Source organism: Puntigrus tetrazona, chromosome 16, assembly GCF_018831695.1.
Source record: "Puntigrus tetrazona isolate hp1 chromosome 16, ASM1883169v1, whole genome shotgun sequence".
Taxonomy (NCBI): Eukaryota; Metazoa; Chordata; class Actinopteri; order Cypriniformes; family Cyprinidae; genus Puntigrus; species Puntigrus tetrazona.
The window spans coordinates 18791817-18809496 of NC_056714.1; the positions used below are offsets into that span (position 1 = coordinate 18791817).

The following is a 17680-nucleotide window of genomic DNA, read 5'->3' on the forward strand; positions in this document are numbered from 1 at the left end:
GCTTCCAGCTAAAATATAAGTCCTGTATAATATTGCTTTTCTGGTGAAAAAGTCATCTTGTCCTAGTGTCTTAGAGAAGTATACACAGATCAGGCATTGTTTACAAGCAAAACCAGTCCAAAACAGTTCTAAACAGTTTTTTTTTTTTCATTTAAAATTTACATAAATGTACATAAAGGAAAAGAAATTGTTAAAATAATCTATTTTTAAATTTATTTAGTCAGATAGCTAATAGCTACCTGAACAAATGATTTTTTCAAGACATGATAATGAACAAAGCGATGCAGTTGCAAAATGTTAGCAACATGATAATAGCAATTATATGTTTATGTCAGGATCTACTCTGAATGCACACAGAGATTCACGTCTTATGTTTCTCCCAGTAGTGACATTCTTCAGAAAACTCGACAGAGCAAAGCTGTCCTTGTGGCGACTGACGGCGTGAACCAGAAACCCAGCTAACTGCTTCTCCAGAAGCTCCACGACAGCTTTGGGGTCTCCTTTCCTCGCAGGGCCTTCCATCATCTGCTTCACGCTCTCGTTGGACACGGGCTGAGGGTCGCTGCTGAAGGAGACCACCAGGTTGGTGTCATTTCCTTGAGATACTTCAGTAATTCTGTCCGCCACGACTGAAAGTTTTGTCCGGCTCTTGTTGCTAATTTTGCCCAAGTTGCTAATGACTCTGATGGACCAGCTCACCCAGTCGCATTTCTTCACCAGGAAGTCCAGCAGTTCTCTGGCCGCTTCCTGAAGGTTCTCATCTTCTTTCTCCTTCACAAGCCTCTTTGATGTCCAGTTCAGCTTGCTCTGGAAACGAATCAACGATCTTTCTATCATTTCCCTTCATTTTCGCCTCAATTTCTTGGATCTTCGTGTCTCACTCTTGAATCTTTCTCCTGCTCTGATTCTCACCCCTGAGTAAGGAAACAGTATCCCAGCAGAGCGATGATTCCTCAAGCAGAGCAGCTCCTTCCAGTCTGACGCAGAAATCTTCCAGGACTCTTCTGCTTTTGGCCTCGTGATTGCTCCACAACATCCAGGATCGAGCTTCTCCAAATGTGCTGTTCCCCATCACAGCATCGTAAAGCACATTTAGGTTTTTCTCTCCTCCTGTTATGAGAAAATGCTCTAAGAACAAGCGCTTTTTGACTTCCTTATACTCAGGTTTAGCCTCCAGAATGTCTATGTATTTTCTAAACTGGTTTCGCAAATTTTTCTTCCACAGAGAAGAACTGAGAATCCAACCGCTCCTTCTGATCTCAGAGTCAATGTCCTGTAACTGACACGAGAGGACGTCTAATTTGCTCCTCACTACTAGAAACTGGTCTTTGACGTATGTGACCTCTTTGCTCTCCACGTTGTCCAAGACCAGTCTCAAAACTGGAGCAGAAGCTTCAAAAGAGGACATAGTCCCGACAGCTGGCCAGCACCTCGGCCTCTCTCAAACATCTCCATTACTGCTTCAATGGCCTCCTTCTTCTGGGCTACAACCCGCTCTAGTGGACTGGACATTTCTTTAAAAGCAAAACACACACACACACACACACACACAAACACAGTAATTTGACTTGAGGTAAATTTTAAATTATGTGATTTTAAAAGATAAAATTTTTACATGATTTAAACATTGCTTTAAGAAAACACAAAAGTGATGTAATTATAAGCATGTGAAACAATACACTTTCTTAATTTCTTTGTATAACCCACTAGTTTTCATAACTGATCTTTATCATGCATGTGCATTTCTTTTTTAATTCAAAATGCACTAAATAAGGTACATGAAGTTTTTTTTTGGTTTGTAGTCAAATGTTTGTTCAGCTTCTTCAGATGAAATGAATCGACTGAATTCCACTGCACTTATTAAAAATAAATGTTCCAAAATAAAATAACGTTGTTCAGTAAAAATAAAATAAAGTGTAATTTGTTAACATTAGTTGATCTGTCAACTAGCATGAACAAACAATAAATAATACATTTATTATGGTATTTATTAATATTTGTTAACATTAGTTTGCAAAAATACAATCATTCGCTTTTTTAGTTCATGTTAGTTCACAGCACATTAATAAATTTTAACAAATATATTGCATTAGTAAATGCTAATATTTACTATTTACTAATATTAATAAGTGCTTTTAGAATGATTTATTCTTAGTTCATGTTAATTAATGTTGTCAGTTAATGTTAACTAATGAACTCTTACCGTAAAGTGTTACCTTAAAATCAAAAATTAATCACTTAGGCACTGAATCAGGTTCATTAAATGAATTAATCTATTTTGGTTTTTGTTCACGTAAATGCGAAATAACGATTTAATGAGTTGGACAGAAAAAGTGTACAAAAATGTCAACTATTCAGACAAATTCATTTGTTCAGTTTTTTTTACGGTTAAGATGTTTTAAAAAGGCCCAACGAATCCTTTTAATGTATCATAATCTATCTATCTATCTATCTATCTATCATTATCTATCTATTTATCTAAATCTATCCTATCTATCTAATCTATCTATTATTAATGCATATCTATCTATCTATCTATCTATATCTATCTATCTATCTATATCTATCTATCTATCTATCTATCTACCCATCATCTATCTATCTATCTATCTATCTATCTATCTATCTATCTATCTATCTATCTATCTATTATCTATCTATCTATCTATCTATCTATCTATCTATCTATCTATCTATCTATCTATCTATTGTAGATATGGGTTCTGCTGTTATCATAAAATAAAATTACAATAATATATACAAAAGGCAGTCATAAATAATTGTGAGAATGTTTAAGGTTTGAATCTAAGATCACCCTTAAATGGTAAAATGGCTTTTAAGGATAAACCATGCACAATAAGGATAAATATGGAGTGGAGTTGAGATAATAATAATGCATAATTTTAAAATAAGTTCCAATAAAACACATAATGGATCATTTAGTTCAGGACACACCTTGCTATTCTGTCTAAAGCTGTAATGCAGTCTGCCTCACATGAATGTCCTGATTATGCGCATCCTTGCCATCACATCATCATCTCTAGCAAAAACACACGTAAAACAGGTTTCTACGCTTCGGGAAGAAGAGCTGCTGGAATGACCTCCAAGTTTTCAAATTAGTCCCACAGTCTCCAGGTTCGACTCAAGGAACAATGTCGTGATCGTATGCTCAGTGTGGAAAAGATGTGCGTGCGTGTGTGTGTGTGCGCGCGCGTGTGTCTACTGAGAGAAAGATAGGAGAGAGTTGCGCGCGCTGATAGGTTTGGGGTGGGTTTGGAAAGCTGTTAGTAACTGTTCGGATCAATGTTTCGTATTTGACCGTGGCATATTTTTTTTATAGTTTGTTTACAGATGGATCCGTGATGTGCGGCTACGAGATCAATCTTTACGCGAGACCGTTTAATTGCGGTTTATTTTGCGTCGCGCGCAACATCTCACGCGCCACTGGATTAAAGTGAACGTGCGCAGATTTGGGATTTTCTCATCTCAATATCCCAAAGAAGGTATATTTCAAAGATTATTTCTATCAATGTATACTAGATAGTATGACATTATAGCCTGCTATTCTAGAGTAGCATTAAATGTATTTTATTTGACACGACACGATGCTCGTGTCTAACAGATTGTGCGTCAATGTGGTAAGATAGCTCAAGAGATATTTTTTAGGATATAGCCTACGGATGTGTTGTAGAAATACTTTATAAAAAATGGTGACGTTTTTAGCATAATTGCCCAGGAATTAATAAATTGCGCATCAAAGTTTATGGGGTAAATTGTCACAATTCGATCCTGCTGTTTTTCTGGTTGTATAAAATTATAGGTTACTGTATAAAGCAGCAACACACAAGATATGTATATAAGCAAGCAGGAGATAAAGAGACTATCAATGACAACATGCCCCAAAGTGAAAACTGACCTTGAGCACAGCATAGCTTCATCAGAGTGCATTTCAGAGTATAATAATTTTATTGCTTAAAAACATATAACCACTGCTAGATAAAAGCATGTGTGCATTAGATTTTCTTTTACTCAATATTATGATTTATATCATTATATAAAGCCTTTTATGACAACTTGGTCTGTGGGTGAAGAAAGATAACATTGAATGTGATGCATTAATGGGCATTTTCACACCCTTGGCCTACTGTCCTATTATAATTATTATGCCTATTATTTCTTATAGTGTGTGTGTATTCAGCTGTAAGAGTTTTCATGCCAGAATTTCTTAACATCATCACAATGTATTTATTTTTATAGTGTGTATAAATCTTTTTATGATATCTAAGGCGATCTAGTCTAGGATGAGTAGTTGCACAACCTCAAAAATGACGTTTAATCAGGAATGCATGCAGAAAGCTAATTATATTTAATAAATAAATGTAATAATTCAAATAATAATAATCAAATATACTTATATCATTTATAAGGAAGTGTCCTTAATATATTTCCTTTTATAATGTGTGTATATATATAATTTCATATATAATATATATATGATATATATATGTATATATATATATATATATATATATATATATATATATATATATATATATATATATATATATATATGTATGTATTTAAATACAATTTTACAACAAAAAGGTGTATTGCATTTCATTATGTTTAGTAATAAACATAGTTACCTAATTTATACCAAGCAATTTGTCTGTAAACCGTCGTGATCTTATAAACATATTAAACAAAACGCTATTAGACACTGTTGCTCACCGTGACTGACTCTAAACTGGGCGTGTCTTGAAATTAAATCAAGAGTATGCGTATTCCTAATATCTTTATTCATAACACCGCACAGCACATTAGACAGTGTTATATATAAATATGCCAGTGACATTCTAGAGAGATAGAGATTCAGGAGAAAGTATTTCAAGGCTACATGGCATCTCGAGGTTTGAAATATTAGTTTGTATAAACATAAATGATTATTTTAATTTTTGGTTGGGGTACATTGAGACTGAATGCATAATTAAAAAAATAATAATACAGTATATTACAGTTCCATATAACATTTGTTTCAAAAGTGCAGTTATTTGCAGAAAAACAGTAGGAATGGGTTAACAGGCTGTTCGGGGGTTTGCAAGGTAGCTGCTACATTATAGACAGACAACTACACTGTAAAAATGATTTTTCCAGCTTAGATTTTTTTTGCCAGTTTTCAGCCAAAAATATCTAAAATTAGTGAGTTTTTGCTTAGAACAAGCAAAATAGTCTTCTCTCAAACAGAAAACAAGATTGTTTTGCTTACTCCCATTGTCAGATTATTGCTTGTTTCTGAGTAAAACGCACTTAATTTTGACTGAAAACTAGACTATAATATTTACTTGTCTAGAAATCATTCATTATGTAAGAATATATTTGGCTGAAAACAAAACCTAAGCTAGAATTAGTATTTTGTTTGCAGTGATAGTGAATGGATAAGACAACTACGGACAGCAGTTACTATGACAGGTGAAGTAGAACATAAAAAGGTCAAAAAGAGACGTTAGGAAAAGGTCACATGAGGCAGAATCACTCATAACTTTAACACTTCTTGACATCTTTCTGGCCACGCCTGTCATTTTTTCCCACTCGATGCGCAGAGCTTCTTCATCATCCCCGACGATGGCAGCGTAACTCATCAGAGCAATGAGGCCGATGCAGAACAGGCACGTGAGTCGAGTGCAGAGGGTTTTCATGACGCCGCTGGTCACCTCGCAGTGCTTCATGTAGACGCCTCAGGATGGGCTGACTGAAGAGCTTGGTCTCGCCAACACCCCGCCGTGCACAGCGTGTATGTTCTGGTCACACTGATTGACCACAAAGCTCATCTCGAACTCTTTCTTGCGTGTGTTCATGTGCCACGATAATTTCCACTGTGTCCATGAATTTGGAGAACTGATTACGGATGTTTTCTTCACGCGACAGTACAGGCCGCCCACGGTCTCCTTCCGGATCAGAAGCAAGACGTTCTGGTTCTGCTGTGAGATTTCGCCGATTGCCCGATTCACGCCTGCCGAACTCGCGCTTGAGTTTCTGGATGTCCTCGTCGCCCACGCGTGGTGCAGCACCACCGATGAGAGATCCAGCCACGCCGAAGATGGATTGACCACCGCTGCTGCGGACGCAGATGGTGGGCCACGCATTCCAGAACCTTCACCAGACCCCTCTTCAGCTTCTCCTCTTGGTCTTCTAAGATCTCATTTTCAGCCATTGTGTGCGGAGGAAAGAGCCTTTCCCAGTGATGTTTACCTGAAGAAGAAACTGAAGATACTGAAGGCACACAATATTATCACCTAAAATGTGGTAACCTATTTATTTATATATAAATTGTACTTTTTTAACCTGTTGCCATCTCTTTACAGCAAGTTGTTTCATTCTAGAATGAACGAATCAGCTACAATTAAAATAGACGCCGCCATTAAGTAGGCCTTACTGTTTTTAAACAAATGGATTGAATGTATAATTAATGAATGAATAATAAAATAAGCATTCGCTTATTTTGTTCCAGTTTGTTTTTTAACTAATCTTTAGTGGAATGATTCGTGATTTGCTAAAAAAAAAAAAAAAAAAAAAACATTTGGTTCGATTGAATGGATCAGCTGGATACAGATAGACATCTTTTTTTTATTGATAAGTAAATGTTTTTGAACAAATGGAAGAATTAACTCATTCAACAAAATGATGCCATCATAAAAATTTTAATTGCTTAACTGGTTATAATGGGACTTGCTTTTTTTTTTTTTATGGAAACTGTACTGGACCCTGTTGTTCTCTGATAGTAGTTGGTCATCTTCTACTGATATACTAATGGAATATGTCCCAAAATACTAGTTTCAATTATTAAAAATTTATGGTTTGTGATGTTTGTTATAGTATTTTGAAGTGGAAATCACTTTTTAATTTACAGTTCTATTGTAATCTACAGTTCTCTTTTTCTTTTGTTCGTTTTTGTTTTGAACAAATTGGCTTATTGCATGATTCTGTGACTCTTTCATATATACAATTGCTTGTTTATCTATAAAGCCCTCAAAGCCTTTTTAATGGATTCAAATGGGTGATAGTTTCATTACATTTATAACTGTGTGTATATTCGTAATAAAACTTGGGTGAATTAAATCCTCCGTAGCGACTCAATTTTGTAACGATAAATATCAATATTTCAAACTTAACAAGCACTTTTCTCTCACGTCCGCTGTCTGTGAAAAGTGGAAGCAGTCCCGGTGGACGTATGTGTCGCTGCGTGGCGCTCTGGGAAATGTGAAGTTTCAAAGAAAAACAACGTTTCTTACTTTAGCAAAGGAAAGCCAAAGGCCTTTATAAAAAAAAATCTTACAAATCCTTGGTCTGTGCTTCTAATTCATGACCGACGCTTGTTTTGTTCTCTCTCAGCGTTCACTAATTCTAATCACGCGAATCCTACGCCTTAAATCATCCGCTGGGACTGCTTCGGTTTTCAGGCAGGCAGACGAGAGAAAAAGTGCCATAAGTTTAAAAATGTTGATATTTATCGTACAAAAACGCCCGCAAATTACGCAGTAACGCGGAAGTGGTTCTCACCCGCTTAAACCCCACTCCAAAGGTTTGAGGTGTCTTCGACGGTTTTATTATAACTCTGATTGGATTCGGCCTGAAAGAGAAGTCAAATACGCACAGGATGCTTCAAAGAGGAGTAAAAGACAGGATAAGTTTCATTTTGGGGCGTAACTATCCCTTTTAACTTGAATAGCAAAAAGATCTTGCGTCACTTTATAGACTATAACTAAACTAAACTAACTTTATTGTAAGACTCAGGACTGTCTTTTTAAAACATCCTTCCTGTATTTCATGTAAATTATTCTTATAAAAATTATGTTTCATTTTACAGAGTGCTGGATGTTAGTTTGCAGTTCTGGGATCAAGACATTTACAACTTTATCAAGCCAAAAACACATCAACACAAAACCTCCCTGTGTCTTCTCAAGCAATGTGAGTATTTGAGCAGATGACTTCAGTCAGATGCTGTCTGTCTGTTATAGCCCCTCTGGTTGCTGCTTAGTATTTCCTGTTCGTGCTGAGAGTCACATCCTCTTCTGTCATTTTCAAATTTTAACAAAACAACTCCAAAAATCTGCACATTGGGCTTTTAAGCCTGACTAACGCTATTTAGCTGCCTGTGAGGGAATATTTCTATTCTTACCTCTCTTCAGTTTGCTACCCCTGACTGCGCTTCTTCCAGCAGCCACTGCAGGACGGGCAGTTTCATCTGAGCTTCACTGTGGAGGGTGAAATACATGGATATACCATTATATTACAGGGTCCTGGTAAATGAAACAGATTTTTCTCATTCATTGACCTTCAAACTGTCTTGATGCAATTAATCTGTTTATTAATGTCATGAAAATTCATTCATCTATCTATCTATATCTATCTATCTATCTATCTATCTATCTATTCATCTATCTATCTATCTATCTATCTATTCATCTGTCCATCCATCCGTCTATCCATTCACCATTCATCTTATATATTAAGTGTATAATATGCTCCAGATGCATGTGATCATTCATTACTTATGAAGGGATGTATATTTTCTAGATGTTACATGGGAAGCCTTTTGATTTCTAAAGGTAGATAAATGCCAGATGTGCGAAGTTCTCTTAAACTTATAGTTCCTGTTCTCCTATTTGTTCACCAAAAGCACAGACATGATGAGGAAGTAGTTGCTTTCAGCACTATGTCATGATCATGCAGGAATGGAGCATGGAGCAGAGAGACGTTCTTTTTCGACATTTTGATGGACAATCGCTGCATAAGTGCAGTTTGTCATGCGACTCTATAGATCTTCTTGCTGTTATTGTTGGAAAATTATTCTCTCCAGATTGAATGAGGTTACAGTACTTAAAAATAGATTAAAGTGAATGTAAATGGCGGGGTTTCAAAATTCGAGACGCTGCAGTCAGATTTTCATAGTAAAGACACAGACGAGCAGTTGAAAAAAAGTAAGAGACTAAACTTTTTTAGATTTTATTCTTAGCTGGTTTCAATGCAGAACGTCCCATTTTCATTCAGCTTAAGTTGAAGTACAAAATGAACTAAAAAGTAATAAATAAAACATGCTATATAAAATAAATACTATCATTGTTTTAAAACCAATTGACAGTATGATAAAATTACTAAAATACTAAAAACAAAAAATGTATAACACAAAATATAAAACTAAAATCTAATCCTAAATATAAAACTACCTCTCAAAGATTCTAAAATAGTGCTCAAATGGTACTGTATTCATATACACATGGAGAAATTTTGTGTGTGTGTGTTTTTGTATATATATATATATATATATATATATATATATATATATACATATATATATATACATATATATATATATATATATTTATTTTTATATTTTATATATATATATATATATATATATATATATATATATATATATATATATGTTTATTTTTACTTGTATTTTCATTCATACTACTTAATCAAAATTGTTCATCAAAAATGTCTGTATTAGAGTAAACAGAATATATCCTGGCATAAAATGATATTCAATATATGGGTTATATGTGTGTAACACCTTAATCTTTCTAAACTAGTGGCTGTAGGGAAATGACTTCTTAGAAAGTCATTTCTGTTAGATTTCTAAGATCAGAAACTGTGATAGAGTATGCTTTAGTATGGTCTGGTGGTTTGGCGTGCCTGTAGCCGCAAGATGTCACTTCAGCTCATAATTAATGGTGTGCCTTTAGTAAATACTTGATGATAAAGCATTACTCCGGATATACTGTATGTGATGAGGACCAGAGGGGCTAGTGGAAAATCAGGGCTGTCCTTGGTTTGTCTCCCTTTAACTTAAAATAAAAGTTAAAAAAGCTTTGGTTTGTGGTTAATTTGTTTCATAATCAACATGGCAGATTGGTTTCTTTGATATGCACTTCTGACCGACATGTGCAGATTTCAAAGTTTTTTCTGGCTTTGTAATTTCGAAACAGATGTTTCATTATAAAGTTCACTGTCAGTGTTCTTTAGATCACATAACCAGCCTGCAAACTGAGTTTGCAACTTGACTTCAACAATAAAGTGATAGTACCAATAATGATTTTTTTATATAGCACTTTGCCAGCTGTTTTTGTGCTTTAGTACTGCTGTATTACTAGATCTGTCTAATAACGGCTCTCAGGCAACCCGCCGCTCTGCACATTAAGTCCGTTTTGACTCCAAGTAGACGAATACACACGCCTAGACTCACAGGAAGCAGGCAAATGTTCAGTGGCTTTGTTGGAGGCTTCTATATGGATTGCGGCAGTCCATTTCACCTAAGCGCAGCTTTTGATGCTCTTAAAAACAACGGATGCAAACCTCAATCCAAAACCTTCACCAAGACCGAGATTAACAGAGAGCAGCACTCTCCAGTCTTTGTGCTGTAAGCCGCTTGTGTTTTATGTTTTGAGCAGGTTTATTCAGTTTCTATGTGACTTTGGTTCTAGGACTAGAATTATAATTCCAAACTAAACTATGCAAAACTGTTTCCAAAGTAATTGAAATAAAGCGGATATAAAATAAATATCAGATGAATTACTGTAAATAAATTAAATAAAAATGCTGCATTATAAAGAAGCATTATAATAAGAATTAAATAAAATAGAAGTAAATAAAATTATGAAAAAATAACTCATATAAAAGTGACATAAAATAAATTTAAACCTGTAAATAATGATATTAAAGAAAAAACAAATCAAAATGACAAATATAAAATATAAAAAGTACTATAAAAATATAATAAATACAAATACTATGTACAGTTATAAAGAATTAGTTCAAAAAAATTCAAAATCTGGTTATATATATACAACATTTTAAAAATCTTTTCTTTCTCTCTCTCTCTCTCTCTCTCTCTCTCTCTCTATATATATATATATATATATATATATATATATATATATATATATATATATATATATACATATATATATATGTATATATACATGTGTATATATGTGTGTGTGTGTGTGTGTGTGTGTGTGTGTGTGTGTATATCTTTCAATTTAGCTGTAAATAACTTACATCTTTTAATTATATTTTTCAATTTACTAAAATGCGTAGATATTGTTCTTGTATTTTGAGTATAATGATTATGTCAATTTGAATATACAGCAAGAATCAGAAAACTGTTGACATTGGTAATATCCAGACTTAGTCTGCCTTATTCTTTGATTGCATAAGAAAAACATTTAGCCCAAATAGAGTTATCTGAAATATAAGTCTAGCGAACACACAAAGCTGAATATTTTTGAATTTTAGTAGTAGCAAAGCCTGCTGTCAATACAGTATTACTGCTGGTGATGCATGTGCACAAATACTGTTGACCTTCAGTGAAAGCCAGAGTAAGAGAGAAACACGGAGAACAGCATTACATCATAGACTCACATACACATTGTGTGAAATGAGAGCGGAGTGCAGATGGAGCCAAAACAAGATCAATTATACTGACAGAACTGTAATACGCTAATGGTTTGAGTGAACGAGTGGACAGAAATAAACCAATGAGCATAATTAGAGTGTCAGTTAGATTCTCCGCCCTAAAGACTTAAACTGAGCACTTTATTTTCTTTTAAATCAACTTCATTTATTAAAATGACATTTTCATGCATCCCCAACAAATATGACTTAAATCTTAGTTTGCGCCTACACATAATTCAAACATTTAATAATCATTTATTACTAGAATAATAATAGCAATTGCTTCATGCAAAATACAACGTTGTTGCATTCCAAACAGAAAATGGGGAAAAACGAATAATGTGGCATTAAATTTTATGATTGAATGAATAAGCATAATTTCAATTTAAATGTGCTGCATGTAAAATTTCAACTCTATTGGAAGCCTAAAAATAGCAGAATGTGTTTGCAGATATTTAGAAACATGCTAAGTTAAAATACTTTATTCTTATTACTGTTATTCTTCTCGTTTTGGTTTCTGTAATCCTGCCCCACTGTCAGTTTAATCCAATCGTTTTTGCATCCCGGGTTGCCTAAGTTGTTGGAAACAGAACGTATTTCATTTCAGTCATGCTGAAGCAAATGTGTTGGCTCTGAGCGGGAATCTGGCAAATTTCATGCAAAGGCCAAACTGGATGAATAAAAAGTAGATTTTTTCTCTTCCGCTTTATTTTTCCGATAACTTTAATAACCCTGGTGTACAGTCACGCTAAACATATTTCAGTTTCTCTGCACTGTGTTTGAGGGGCATGGCCATGGTCTCAAGGAATATTTAATTATGGTGTCCATGGCAAGATATTGACTACTATTATTAGTTGTTGCTGATCATGAATGATGGTTAGAGGTTTGCTTAGAGCTGTGCTCCTGTTTTGAGTTATGTATGCTAGTTTATTTCAGATCATCATGATTGAGATGTCATGCCAAAATTGTTTTAGGAATACCAATACGTAGATGGTCTTGGTTTGGCATAAAAGTTTATTTGCAGAATCATACAAGATTAATAGCAAGGTATTTTTGCAAAGGCTTTATGAGCACAGTCAGACACGCCAGACGGATGAATCCAGTGTGGGAGGCTGAGGGTGAGCTGGGTGTGTGTCACAGTAAAAATGCGCTTAATGCTTTTATCAGATCAGCCACGCAAGGCCAGGAAGCCGGTCGATGGTCCGTTCTGACCTGCAAGGGTATGCCATTAGCTCAGGCCAGATTGGCACATGCAGCCAGAGCTAGGTGATCCTGGGACTGATCCAGCGCCGGCACTACTGTAATGCTGAGATTCATAAAATCTTTCATTTATATATTAAATATTGATATTGACTGATGCCCTTTCCTGAGATGGTTGCGTTTCTGCTAGTTTTTATTTAAAATTTTAGAAGGATCAACCTTTTCAGAGATGGAAGCCACATGGATCAATACAGCTCCAACCATGACAGAAGTCTATCAACCTCTATCAATGAAACACAGGTTGAGCCTGCACATGCATTTCCATTTAGACTTCTGAAAATGGAGTACACACAACTTAAAAATATTCCAGGATGAACATGAAACAGCTGGGTCACCATAAACAAAAACAAAATAAATAAATGATGCAAAGGAAAGAAAGTGATTAATGAATTATTCATCTTTTTCACCTCAGAAAAAGAAAAAAAGATATTTAAAAAAATAAGAAACTTTGAAAACTTTATGTGTTTTTCAGAATGGCGTTTTGAAAGGGGATTGATTCTGTGATATCTATGGATGTTTTTAGGCATAAAAATGCCTTTTTAAAACTATTACCTGTAAAAGCTGTAATTTCTATGACTTTATAAAAGGTCCTTTTGATTATTTGGTTTTGTCCTAAAATCAAAAAACGCACTGACATATAAACAGTAATAAGTCATATTGGATTATGTGTAGGGGTTAAAGGTCATCACCCATGGTGGTGGTTGTAAGGTCATAACTTGAATGGCTTTTTAATGATCTGCACCCTAAGATCAGTTGGGCCTCCAACAATAGTATGGCTATTTACAATTAACTCCACCCACCAACGTGTGATTGGGATAGTCATGATTGTAAAAGACGCCATGTGATATAACTCCACTAAGTAGATGGTAAAGCATATGTGTGTGGTCTTGTTTTTGATGAGATCGATCTGGGTTAAATTGTTTTTCTCCTTTTTGCATTTCAAATCACAACAGAAAAGCACTTATTTTCACAATAAAACAAGGAATAATCAAAAAGTTAAAAATTAAACATATTGGGTAGGGTTAGGTGTAGGGAGGGCTTTATTGTCCCAATTAAGGGTGTTACAACCGTGAAATTTATTTAATAATTTAAACTAAAATTAACATTTACACTCAAGATGCAGTTTCTGTTTTATAATGCACTTGTACTATAAGTAGTATAAATAGCAGAAAATGCTTTTTGGCAATTTAGTGTAGGTAGTATAGCACTAAATAAGAGAAATAGCTCTGCATTTTTTAATATTACTTTTGATTTTATTTCAAACAATATGCATTAAAATCTCATTAACTCACACACAGAATGGAATACAAAAATGCAGTGGAAAATGGATCGTCCCTCCTGACTGTTAAAAGATGGATTGTTCCTTCACCCGCACCTCAGTGATTTTAATGACTGATCCGGAGAGCTGATCACAGCACTTCAGAGCTCTTCAGTTTCATATTAACAAAGTGAGATCGCTACTCACCATGTTTCTGCAGCCCATGGCCGGAAAATGCTGACTTGTGTACTAAAAGAATCATTTAATTAAATGTGGCTTTGGAGTGGTATATCATGGCAATGGTTGTGATATTGAAACTATTTCTTGCAAACGCTTAATCCTCTTTTTTTTACTTTTACTTGAAAGTTCAGTCAGTGTGGACCGCTGAGACAAGACAAAAGACTGAGATGTGTTCATTGCCTTTTTCTGCGGTTGGTAGGGCATTTTATTCTGTCGCACTATGTAGGTCATTCACTCACAAAGGCCAAATTGCCAGTCCTGGCACAAGTCTAATACAGTGTACTTGGTCCAAAATACATTTTTCCTACTTTCAACCATTGCACAGAATGTTTTATACATGATATATTTAAAGTGTAGTTTTCAACCTTTTCATCAAGGCCACACCGTTGTCCACAACAACATTAGAAAGCCCCTAAACCTTTCCTGTTTTTCTTTGGAGAAAGATTGAACAAAAAATAAATACAAATAAATAAATAAATTTTACTTGTATATTTTATGCCATTTTTAAGTTAATTAAGTTATAATATTTATGCCAATTTTCATTGGTTTTAAAGGTATAGAAACTATCATTTTAAAATATTTTAATATATATAATGTATATTGTTTAGGTCCCCAGTGCGGGCCCTGGATCCCTAGTTAAGAATTCTTGGTTTCTTAAAGCATGATTTTAGACAGTTACATTAAACTTTGTAACATAAAATAATATTAGATGGATATAATTGCTCATACAAGTGCATACACAGAGGAGCTGGTTATTAAACTGGTTAGTCAGATCACTTTGGTATTTTAGTTTAAAACAATGAAAAGAAAAAGGACAATAAATGCAGTTTTTGTTAGAGACAATAAGCTGAATAAATACTGTTTTTTAAGACATAAGTCGTGGATACAATAAAAATGCAGTTATAGTAGATTTTTTTATCAGATCTACTCTGAATGCACACAGAGATTCACGTTCTTATGTTTCTCCCAGTAGTGACATTCTTCAGGAAAACTCGACAGAGCAAAGCTGTCCTTGTGGTGACTGACGCGTGAACCAGAAACCCAGCTAACTGCTTCTCCAGAAGCTCCACGACAGCTTTGGGGTCTCCTTTCTCGCAGGGCCTTCCATCATCTGCTTCACGCCTCGCTTCGGACACGGGCTGAGGGTCGCTGCTGAAGGAGACCACCAGGTTGGTGTCATTTCCTTGAGATACTTCAAAGTAATTCTGTCCGCCACGCACTGAAAGTTTTGTCCGCTCTAAGTTGCTAATTTTGCCCAAGTTGCTAATGACTCTGATGGACCAGCTCACCCAGTCGTATTTCTTCACCAGGAAGTCCAGCAGTTCTCTGGTCGCTTCCTGAAGGTTCTCATCTTCTTTCTCCTTCACAAGCCTCTTGATGTCCAGTTCAGCTTGCTCTGGGAAACGTATCAACGCATCTTTCTATCATTTCCTTCATTTTCGCCTCAATTTCTTGGATCTTCGTGGCCCACTCTTGAATCTTTTCCTGCTCTGATTCCTCACCCTGAGTAAGGAAACAGTATCCCAGCAGAGCGATGATTCCCAAGCAGAGCAGCTCCTTCAGTCTGACGCAGAAATCTTCCAGGACTCTTTTCTGCTTTTGGCTTCAGATTGCTCCACAACATCCAGGATCGGTTCTCCAAATGTGCTATTCCCCATTAAAGCATTGTAAAGCATGTAAAGGTTTTTCTCCTCCTGTTTTGGGAAAATGCTGCAAGAACATGCGCTTTCTAACCTCTTTTGTACTCAGGTTTAGCCTCCAGAATGTCTATGTATTTTCTAAACTGGTTGCATATGTTTTCTTCCACAGAGAAGAACTGAGAATCCCACTGCCCTTTTAATTTCACAGTTGATGTCTTCAATTTGAGATGAGAGGGCGCTCTAATTTGCTCCTCACTACTAGAAACTGGTCTTTGACGATGTGACCTCTTTGCTCCACGTTGTCCAAGACCAGTCTCAAAACTGGAGCAGAAGCTTCAAAAAGAGGACATAGTCCCCCGACAGCGCTGGCCAGCACCTCGGCTCTCTCTCAAACATCTCCATTACTGCTTCAATGGCCTCCTTCTTCTGGGCTACAACCCGCCTAGTGGACTGGACATTTCTGAAAATAAACCAAAAAAAAAAAAAAGCCTTAGTTTCTGGTATTGTTAAAATAAGATAAAAGTTCTCTTTGCACAACTGGTCTGTTTTAACTAAGTTGCATAATGTAAAATAAATATTGCAAATGCAGTTTAATTACTCAGAGATTGTTCCTTCATAAGATCAGAATACTCTTCGCTTAAAAATTAAAGGTCTCCATTTTGCATTCATTTTCTTATTGTTGGGACAAAAACTTAAGTGCGCTTTATAATTCTGAAAATTTTTTGATGTAAGTATATTTGTATGAACGATTATATGTTTTCATCACAGCCAAAGGCATTAAGCATGCATGAAACTCATCGCGTTGCTAATTTTACGCGATGGCCAACTGTGCCATCAGCATTTTCTTCCATTTTAAATCTGCACGTTAATGTTCATGAGAAAAAATCCACGTTAAAACCAAGTCCGGGCACATTGCAAACCTCTAAATAATCACATTCAGAGCACACTTAAAACGACTTGAGCTTAAAATTGTGTCACGTAGATACGGCACCACTGTGTGTGCCATCTTCTGTTCCGTAAAGGACACACCTCGAAAAGCGTTTTAACGCGCAGTCCTCCCTCACACAAGTATCCCACATGCGCATCACAGCAATTTACCCAGCAGAAAATATTGCAAACAGGTTTCTCACGTCTGGCAGGTTGAAGAGCTGCTGTCCGAAATTCGGGTTTCCCTCGGGTATCGGCTCGAGGAGGATATTTGTGACGATCTGACTGAGCGTGAAATGAACGGAGGCGGTGTGCGCGCGCGACAGCCAGGAGAGTTGCGCGCGCTGTGAGAATGCGTTAGGATGATTTTTGGTTTGGGAAAGCACTTGGCAACAGCCGGATAGATGTCTTGTTTAGACGTGCTTGGCTGTACCTTATGCCTTATTTGTAAAACGACAACACGTAGAAGTGATTTGAACTGCTTTAGAGAGAAGTAGCGCGATGTTTGTTCGTCAAGGAGGAATAGTGCGCGCAATGCGCAACATGGAGCAGCGCCGATGGATCGCAAGTGAAACATGCGCAGATATTTTCCACATAGTGATGGCAGGTATTTTAACACACCACTGCTGTATCTGAAGTGCTTAACGAGTTTTATATTGCAGCATGTTGTCATATAAAAATAATATATGCCACCTTAAATCCTATTCCGTAGCTATTCTGTGCTTCTCGTTCTCTTCTCCGAGCGCGTGCTGATGAAGGAGAGTGCAGATGCATATATTGTGAAATAATAGCTTAGGAAAAACAAAGTCACATGCGTCACTGTATTTAAGCCTACATACAAATCAAGTGGTGGTTATACATTTATTTTCAATAGCTTATTTGTAGATTGTCAGAAAAT

The 17680-nt window shown here is 35.8% G+C and overlaps 1 protein-coding gene, 1 long non-coding RNA gene and 2 pseudogenes across 3 annotated transcripts in view; 1 reads left to right on the forward strand and 3 right to left on the reverse strand.

Moving 5' to 3' along the window:
* On the reverse strand, positions 1-17075 carry LOC122360689 (annotated as a pseudogene).
* Positions 5445-6258, reverse strand: LOC122360857 (protein rapunzel). Its single transcript, XM_043261704.1, is given in 6 exon segments — positions 5445-5865; positions 5867-5918; positions 5921-6011; positions 6013-6098; positions 6101-6131; positions 6134-6258. Coding segments are annotated over 6 exon segments (759 nt in total). The 5' UTR covers positions 6212-6258.
* Positions 15140-16425, reverse strand: LOC122360691 (annotated as a pseudogene).
* The window catches only part of LOC122360692, a 12281-nt gene continuing 11528 nt past the window's right edge, over positions 16928-17680 (forward strand). Inside the window, exon 1 of one of the 2 annotated variants that reach the window (XR_006252829.1) lies at positions 16928-17032. This is a non-coding gene — a long non-coding RNA (uncharacterized LOC122360692). Of the gene's footprint in view, positions 17033-17352; positions 17390-17680 lie in introns of those variants that run through there. The other variant, XR_006252828.1, reaches the window with a different exon arrangement.